The sequence below is a fragment of the Sphaerodactylus townsendi genome, linkage group LG06, assembly GCF_021028975.2.
Source record: "Sphaerodactylus townsendi isolate TG3544 linkage group LG06, MPM_Stown_v2.3, whole genome shotgun sequence".
Classification (NCBI taxonomy): domain Eukaryota; kingdom Metazoa; phylum Chordata; class Lepidosauria; order Squamata; family Sphaerodactylidae; genus Sphaerodactylus; species Sphaerodactylus townsendi.
In genome coordinates, this window is record NC_059430.1 from 30137543 (window position 1) to 30147200 (window position 9658).

At 44.1% G+C, this 9658-nt stretch overlaps 1 protein-coding gene across 1 annotated transcript in view; it reads left to right on the top strand.

The window, feature by feature from the left end:
- The window catches only part of SLC37A3 (solute carrier family 37 member 3), a 32224-nt gene extending 22819 nt beyond the window's left edge, over positions 1–9405 (top strand). The window contains exons 12-15 of the mRNA XM_048501038.1: positions 105–152; positions 1948–2099; positions 4707–4772; positions 6062–9405. Of these exons, the coding sequence (XP_048356995.1) occupies positions 105–152; positions 1948–2099; positions 4707–4772; positions 6062–6154 (359 nt within the window). The 3' untranslated portion in view covers positions 6155–9405. The remainder of the gene's footprint in view (positions 1–104; positions 153–1947; positions 2100–4706; positions 4773–6061) is intronic.
- Positions 9406–9658: the final 253 nt, after the last annotated feature.

A 9658-nucleotide genomic window follows, 5' to 3' on the forward strand; every position in this document is an offset into this window, starting at 1 on the left:
TTATAGCCTTGGAGAGCTGTTTTACGAATCAGCTTCTGAATCCTTCAATCAGGGATGAATTTTGATTCTCAGGGGACTTTGCTTTTTTCCCTCCGTCTCTCTAGGATCACCAAACAGCAAAGTCATCAATGCAGTTATCATGGCTGTTACAGGTAAGATGTTGGCCCTGCTATTTCAGCATTACTTTAGATCTAGCCTCAGCGGTGCTAACGGACAATGGTGCTGACGGTCTCAAGAGCAAGTGTTCATCATAATATATTATAGGCCTAGTAAAGGAGCAACCCAGTAAAATTTTAGCGTCCTGCAAGGTCTAATGGACATCCTCTCTTGCCCGTCTGGCCCCCCAGCAATGCTGGCAAGAACATTAGAAGGATCTCATAGCTTCACACCCAAAGTTCATCATGCATACTGGCCACATGCCTCCAGGAACTCTGCAAGGATGACTTAAAGGCCAAAGCCTTGCCCTGTTTTCGCACAGCTGGAATTCATAGGCTTGTTACCTCTGAATCTCTGTTTATATTTTTATTCACCCTTCCTCTAGGTACTTCTGAGCAGCACACCTATCTCTCTCCTCTCCCATCTGGTTGTTATATCAGGCTTGCAGAGTGACTTGGAGAGAGACAGGCAGACAGACCAATCAGCTAGCCCTGCCTCATCCATTTTGCTTCTTGGTTGAGTGGGGACTTGAACTTAGCTCCTTAGTTCAACACTATAACCACCGCATCATATTGCTTTTCATGGCTGTCCTCTTAAGCCGCTGATGGAGCTCTCTTCCATAGATTTATCTAATTCCTTTTAAAAGTCATTTAAGTGAGCGACTGTCTTTTCATCGTGTGTCTGCGAAATCCATAGGTTAGGTTTGTATTGTGCAGGATACTTTCTTTTGCTGTCCAGAATTTACTGCCCATCAACTTCATTTGGTGTCCCCAAGTTCTAGTATTCTGAGGGAGAGGGAGAAAATGTTCTCTCCGTGGCGTAGTGGCTAAGAGCAGTGGCTAAGAGCAGGTGCACTCTGATCTGGAGGAACCGGGTTTGATTCCCAGCTGTGCCGCTTGAGTTGTGGAGGCTTATCTGGGGAATTCAGATTAGTCTGTACACTCCCACACACACCAACTGGATGACCTTGGGCTAGTCATAGCTTTTCGGAGCTCTCTCAGCCCCACCCACCTCACAGGGTGTTTGTTGTGAGGGGGCAAGGGCAAGGAGATTGTAAGCCCCTTTGAGTCTTCTACAGGAGAGAAAGGGGGGATATAAATCTAAACTCTTCTTCTTCACTTTCTTCAAACTGTGTACAATTTTATAAAACTTTAGTATGTTTTCTAACTCTTTCCCTGCTGCAACTTTTTAAAAATGTAAAAGTCCCCGACACTTAATTTAGGAAGTTTATATGCTGCTTCTCCAGAGACCTGCTTGAGGTGGCTCACAAGTACAAAACAGTACCCTAAAAACAACAGTATGCAGTAGAAATCTTAAAAACAAGCCGTGGGCATAAAGATAGAATAAAACAATTGAGCAGCATAAATAGCCATCAAACATTCTTTGAGCTAGAAGCAGACAATTACACAGCTAAAAATATCAAATGCCTTTGTTAAAAGCCTGGATTAAAGAAAAAAAATGTTTGGGCTAGTTTGTACCTGGGAGACAGTATGGTAGGCTCCAGATGAACATTCCAAAGGTGTGTGGCATTCCAAAGGGAGATGCCACCACTAAAAATACCCTGTCTCTGCCACGTACCTTACCTCCTGCAGTTAGGAAACAGACAGCAGGATTTGGAAAGAGGATCTTAGCTGGTGGCCTTGAACAGCTTGGAAAGAGGGTGGTTCGTCAGGCGTCAGCATTTGCAGAAAAGCATGGCACATCTGGGAACATCTGGGTTCAGATCTGAAGTGGTGCCCATCCCTTGCAGTTGTAGTATTCTCTTCTGCTTTTCCTTCTGTGGTCCTCCAGGCTTTTTCATTGGGGGTCCTTCTAACATGATCAGTTCAGCCATTTCCGCTGATCTGGGACGTCAAGAAATGGTGAAGGGAAGCAGTGAAGCTTTGGCGACGGTGACAGGGATCGTGGATGGCACTGGCAGCATCGGAGCAGCCGTGGGTCAGGTGAGAAAGAGATCTGTCCAGAAGGATTAAAAATGGTTTCTGCTGAGGAAGGAACATAGCCCCAAAAGGATCAGCTCTCTCCAAGTTGTATCCAAAGTTTGCTAGCTGAAAACTTTACTTATAGCTGCAATGAATTCAAATCTTTTGAAAGAAAAAGTTACGTCTCATTGAAGACCTTCCTGGAAATGGGTCTTGATTGACCTGATCATGGAATTATGTGTTTCTAAATTCACTTTAGCCCCTTTTTATGAATTCAGGCATTCCTGTCACCCTCCGTTTTATATGGTAAAATAGATATCTACCAGCTGTTCTGTCTCCTGGCTCCATATTGTCATTTGTCAAGCAGGATGTGGTGTTGGTGCAGGAAGTCCTAACAGAAACGCTCAACTGTCCACCTACCTGGTTCCCTCTGGCAAATAAGTTCTGCCTCCAGGCAACTAGTCAGAGGGTCTCTCTTAAACTGGGAGCATCAGTTCTTAGTTCTGTCATCCTCCATCAGATTCACTGGGGGAATGAGAAGGGGCTGTCAATCTTGTGGGTCTCTCTATAGTAGTTTCGTATTCCTTATGGCCTCCTTGTGACTCTTGCCCTTCTCCCAGCCGGAACTGGACTGTAGGGAACACAATTCTGGAGGCCTGGTCACCCGGGAAGCCAGGCAAGATGATACTGCTGGGCGAGGATCAATTCAGGGTCTCCTTAGTGACTTGGAGGGAAAGAGGGGGTGAGCTTGTGAAGTCACTGTCTTGAATTTAGGCAAGCCTGCCTTACTAAAATGGGGAGTATGTCATTTTGGAGAGAAAGAGTGAGGGAATAATTTGGCTGCCTGGCCAACACTGCCATTATCTCAGAGCACTTGCCAAGCTCACGTAATGAAGATGTTATCCTTGATGAGGAATGGTGCAATGCCCAGTCTAACTGCAGGTGGCACACGTGGTCTTAGAAGATGCAGTTCCCCTTCTAGATGAGGAAAAGCCTCATTTACATCTTCTCCTTTCCTCTAAGCAGTGCATGGTAGCATATATCAATTATCTGTCTCTTATCTTCTCAAGAGCCTTGTGAGGCTGCATTCTTAGATAGAGTGATTATCCCAAGGTTACTCTGTGGATTTACCTGGAGACTTGATCCTAGAATAGATCATCAGAGTCCTAGTCCAACGCTCTAGCCCAGCAATACTCATTCAGTGGCTCGGGAGCCACACATGGCTTTTCTTGTATGGTTTTCTCTAATCGTGCCGGCTTGAATGTTAATTCTGATTTTATTATAACAATCTGAGCTGGTGTCTAGAAAAGGTTTTGATGGCATGCTGTCTTTTGAAAGGAGACTTTCAGAACACACAGATTTATGAGGCTGGATTCCCTTCCCCAGTACTGGATTTCTGTTTTGCTTGGTCAGTGTCCCTTCCCTTCTATGAACCTCCCTGGACTTATGTAGGAATTAATGGTTTGCGTAGCAATGTACTTAAAATAATCGCTTCAAATGTGGACTTCATGAGGCTGGAAAAGCCCATTAGACAATGGAGTGATGATGGAAGAAAGGCTGCGCGCTTTTAAATCGACCACTTGCCGTAATGTACAGAGGCATTGTCTCACAAGCCAACAGAATAGGAAGCTGACTTTGGAGGGAAATCTTGCCTGGTGCAAGAGAGTAATTAAGAGTCTGGCAAAGTTGCTGGTTCGATTCCTCTGGGACCCAAGTTGGCTGCTTTGTTTTCAGGTACCTTTTGAACAGGCCCCAGGATCTGTACCAAGAAACTTTATGCTGCCTGACTGGATGCGATGTGCGGGGGAGAGCCCCCGCTTGCATTATGCTGTCTCTGGAGCGGTTTTCCCTTGAGAAGCCAACAATTTGTCCCTCACATGAAGGCAGCATTGATGGTTCTCAGTGCTGTCACTTCGACCATTGTTTGACGCTCACAATGGAAAACATCCTCTGTAGAATTAATCCTATCGAGTAAGTTCACCTTGCCCATTCTCCAGGTTTTGAACGTCCCCATTGCCACAGAAACCGGGGCTTTGTGTTTGACAAATTGCTTCCTCCTTTTACCTGAGGTTGTAGTCATCGGTGATGATCCATCTCCATAGCAACCGGCTAAGATTCATGAGCTGGGCTGTCTCCCCTAGTGGGAACCGAGCAGTTGGAGTATGTTCAAAATCTGAAAAAAGAATGAACGAAAAAATGCAGGGAAGTGGTAACTCCCCCTCTTAGTTTGACCTGGTTGCCCTGTTGGAAACAAAAGGAAATGACAGAACGCTCAGCAGATTTCAGGGCAAAATTTCTACAAAAGCTTTTGACTTCACACAGCTCCAACAATTGCTTTCCCCATAAATATACCGTATTCTTGTTCTTCAGATGCATGTTTCAGAACTCTTTGGAGTTTACCTCTGAAGCTGCACATCTTTAGGCAACTGATTGTGGGATTTTGTTCAGACGTTTAATTTACGAAGTTGCAATTCCTTCTCTTGAAGTACTCAGATTTCTTTTTAAGTGAAGGGGAGATCAGGGGTAGCTCTGTGGCCAAGCATGACGAAGGAAGTAAAAGTGTCAATTGTGTGTGATGTGTCCCTTGACGACTTTTTAACTCCTCATGTGCTGTGTTTCTGCTTCCAGTACCTCGTGTCCTTGATCCAAGAGAACTTGGGATGGATGTGGGTTTTCTATTTCTTCATTTTAATGGTAAGACCCTTAATGCGGGATAAACCATTGGCAGGGGTGGCTGGGGTGCCTTTTTAGCTGGTGAAGCCGCTGCATTCGTTCTGGGCATCATTGCTGCCATGTGTTCTACATGTGGCTGCCCTTAAAGACTGTCCAGAAGCTACAGTTGGTACAGAATGCTGTGGCTGGAATGGGTTGTAGGAGGCCCTATCATTCCAGTCTTGTTCCCTTTACACTAGCTCCTGATTTGCTTCCATGCCCAATTCAGGGTGCTGGTATTTTCCTTTAAAGCCCTATACTACTTGGGGCCAGCATACCTTAAAGGCTGTCTTCTCCCATATGAGCCTGCCGTCCACTCCAGTCATCTTTGGAGGCCCTGTTTGGGTGCCCCTGACATCTGAAGTTTGACAGGTGGTAACCTGAGAAAGGGCCTTCTTGGTCGTGGCACCAAAGCTTCAGAAATTTCTCCTGAGGGAAAGTCATTCGTCTCTCTCTATAGTTGCCTTCCACTGGAGGATGAAGACTTTTCTTGTTCTGTTTGGCATACCTCCAAGAACGGTTGCGGCTCTCCTTTTTTTGGTGTGATGCATTCTGTTGTGGTTTTATTCAATTATTGTGTATATCCTTTATTTGAAATGTTTTAATGTTGCAATGTTTTAATGTTCACTGTCTCGGGGACCTTATTTAGATGGAAAGGTCCTGTAGAAATGTTTTCAATAAATACATCTTTATATTCCAAGTCAGAATGATATTTTAAAGTGCAAAAGTACCATTTTATCATTTAGTGGAGTGCGCATCTCCCATAGGGATTGTACCATCTCCGTTCTGTGGTTGTATGCAACATCCTGGAAATGGGAGGAGGCAACCTACCTCATGGGGGGGGGGGGGTGAAACTTGCATTCTATGTGAGGACTTTTTTTTCATTTGTGGGTTGTTTTGCACTCATAAATGAATGCTGTGCGCAGTTGGAAGAGCATCCCCTTCATGCTGGGGCTGCCTCCTATCAAACAGTTATGTGAAGAATTACTCTGCTGGAAAGTGCAGCATGTAATTGGTCTGCCCGTTCTTGAAAACTGTGCTTGAGGGACTTCTTCATGCATTAAAACAGCTCAAACCCTGAAGACTGATAGGGCAACACACACAGTTCTGTAACAGTTCATTTGTCAGAGCTCTGGTTGGCTGTGGGTCCTAACGGCAGACCTGGATAACCTCAGCATAATGTGTGAAATAACCCTAGAGCAGCTGCCGGAATGGCTTTGAGCCGCACTGTGCGCTGGTCTCATGGCCCTTAATCTCCTTTCTTTTCACAGACAAGTTTGACACTCTTATTCATCGCACCATTGATCGTGAGGGAAATAAGTGCGCTCCTGAGAGAGACATCCACGCGCAGGTTGACTGGCTGACTGCCCTAGTCACCATTGAACGAAGGCCAGTGAAGAGAGCGTGTTTATCGGAATTTCCACGTGTATCTTTTATTTTTAACCAGAGTTGGATGAAAATTGCTCTGAAAGGATTTGCTGCTGCAGGACAGTTGTTGTCACCTGAATGGTTTTAAACCCGTCTGAAGACGTACGGTGGTCGTCTGTGGAGGTTGATTCTTGAAGAGCTTGTTGAACAGGCCAGAGAGGATTGTTTTCATTTTAACTGTACCTCACGTTTTCCGAGCCGGCTTGTGCAATCATCAGAATCAAATGGTAAAGATTTCATTCCTGGAATGGAATGCTTCAGGCTGCCGGTGGCTGAGAACATACGTTGCGAATGTGTCCTTACAAAACAAATTTCCTTGCCCCCAGGAAAGTGGTGCGGCCTGGAGAGGAGTTCAGATTTGCCATCTTCCTGTTTGGGACATCTGTTTGAAGGAAGCTTTTATTGATAGTTGGGAAGCGTCCATGTGTACAACCCGCCTCAGGCAGCCACAAGTGGTACAATCCAGGAAGTTTCTTTAACCACTAATTTCTGTGTGAATTGACCCTCTTAAATTCTTTGTACTGTTGTTTGTTTGCGTTTTTCTGCTGTGTCTGAACATCTGATAATGGCCGAAGCCACAAAACTGACACAAAGCTCTCTTTGCTGCTTCCTTTAGCAAATAGGCTTTTAAAAAAGGCCTCTTTGTTACTTGAGACTAAAGCATTACTTTTCGTCAACTTTGTGCCTCTTGGTTGTTGGCTTTTGGCAAGCTGACTGAACCAGCTGCCTTCCTTGTGCTTCCTGCCAGGCCATATCACTACAAAGTGGACATCAGGAAACTCTGAACCTGTGAAAGCAGCCCAGGGCCTTACTGCCCTGCCTCAAGAAGGCAGAGGCCATATTATTTTGGTCTTAAACATTTGTCCCGTTCAAATCTCGCAAGCTGCTTCTATTCCACAAGTCAGATACATTTTATACTTGATTGGTTCTTCCGTTGATCTGCTTGAAGTGTGAGAATGAGAATGAGGCTGTGTCTTTGGAGATGTGTGAGCTGAGTATTTTGTAGAAAAAGTAGTCAGTTTACCATGGTCCTTAATTTTAAGGTGGACATTGATGATATGATTTTAAGGTGGACATTGATGATATGATTTTGAATGCACTTGAGAGGCTGGTAGAAGAAAAAGGGGGTTCTGAATTACCTAAGGAGTTATCCATTTCTGAACAGCAATAATTATTTGTTGTCTGGGTTGGAGATGCCCTTGATAGCTTCAGAGGCACACTTTCTCAATGAGGAATTAAAGTTGCGGCCCAATCAAGTTGAAGGGAATATGGCCGAATTGTCCTTTGCATTTTCAGGGCAGCGTGGGGGGGGGGGTTCTAAAAAGGATGGAGATGCCCTGAGAACTATCAGATTGTCTCTCCCCTCTCCTCTAGCATTAAGCTTTCCGTGTACCCCAGTGTCATTATGTTAAGTGACAAGTAGCACCTTACATACCAACAAGATTGAGGGGGGGATGATACAAGCTTTCAAGAATTGAAGCTCCCTTAGTCAGATATCTTGACTCTCGGAAGCTTTTATCTCAACATTCTTGATGGTCTCTAAGGTGACATTGGACTAAAATCTAGCTGTTCTACTGCAGACGAAAATGGCCACCCTCCTGAAATTATGCTGAAATTCTCCTTATTCCACTAATGGCAACCAGTGCTCTGGAATAAGGAAGTGCTTGGGGCAGTGATGTTGGAACAAGAAGCAAGCTGACCTAGACATTATGGAGAACAAGAGGTGGATTATTTCAGCAGCACTCTTGGATTTTTTTTTTTTTGCATTATGTATTGTTTTGGTCCTTATTAATCAAGTCGGAATAATAAGTCTCTGTTGCTGCCTCACCTCTTCAGGTGAACTTAGATCATTTGGGGGTATGGTTTTCTGTTCCCGATTCACTGTTGATCATCTGTCTGTAAGATCTAGAAATACATCATGAGTTGGATGCTGAGGCACTTCGTTGCTTGGCCCATTCTCAGCCTGCTTCAGAAAACTGATCCTTGTGCCTACAGCCTTGCTGACCTGGATGCTTCCTTGCCAATTTCAGTTCCAGAGTCCCATCTTGTGGCCCGGCTTCTTCTTGCCACTGAGACTGAGAGGGGAAAGAAACACTTAAATTACTTACAGATTTTAGGAGGTTAAAAGGGATTCTTCCTCTCATTCCAAAAATGCCTTTTAAAACACTTAATGTACCGTAATACCTTTTTATTTATGAATGTAAATTTTGAATCATGTGGCTACAGTTGACTGTACTTAGCTGGTACTGTTTTATGATTTGTGTTTTGCTCTGTTTCCATAAGAAGCTCTTGCTTCATCTTTAGATGTCTTTTGAAAGTCTGGACCTTTTCTCTTGCTTTTTAACGTTGGATCCTGTTGGTGAGGGGGGTAGAGAAAGCATTGGCTGGTTTCTCTCTTCTTCCTGTGCTCCTTCCCATTTTGTGGCAGTATCAGCTCTTCTGTGGCTTGTCCCAGAAAGAAACTGGTTTTCCACATGGTTTCATTTTATTGCTGAAATGCATCTTAAAAGAACACTTATAGCAGTGTGATTTTCATAATGGGAAGCAACACACTGTAGACTGAGTTTTAGGCTTTTTGTGAGTTTTAGGGTAGACTTTGTACAATCACTTTTTTTTCCCTGCTGTTTTGTAGCTCAGTGGAGGAAATCTGTGCAGGACTGGGTCTTGCAAAAAGGGTCCAATACTTGTTTAGCTCAGCTCCTCTCAACTTGTGCTAAAAGCAGGTTGTGCGGCCTACTGTTCCAGGATGCAAGTTAGGAGTTTCAGTCTGCGGGAACGTTTCGACTGAAATGATTGACACTGCTTCTGAACTGTTGCCAAGTTTTCCACTAGCAATGCATACTGTGTCCTTCGGGTGCTTTGAAACATACTGGATCCTGCTCATCTTCCGGCACTGTCCCCTTCCCACACAAGGAACCTTCCTCTGATGCCGGAGTCTCTTCCAAGAATGGAAGAGTCTCTTGTGTTGATGGTAAGGCCCCTCGTGGGAAAGTGCTGACGTGAGCAGAACAAGTTCCACAGTATCCAGCATACCTTTTTTAATGACTGACAACTGCCGATAAGGCACTCCCTGTCCCCTTTTACCTGTTTTAGTATCTTCTGCTCTGTGTATATGGGGAAATACTTTGGTTCTGACGAGATTGTTCCAAATTAGTTTCACATGAATAAATTATTTTTGGCAAACTGACATTCTCTGAACTTGGTTTTGTTTGTGTCTTAGTTGACTGTGTGTCTTGTTTGAGAGATTTTTGTGCGAAAATAATATGAAAATAATAAAAACACCTTGTAGATGAAAAAAATTCATAAAAGTTGTCCTATGCGGAGGTTTTGTTTCCTGTTTGTAGTAGGGAGCATCTCATCCCTTCGCCATGGGTCACAGCATGTTGGGGTTTTTTTGCTTTTTAATTTTTACATTCCTTTCTATATTTACATTACTACAC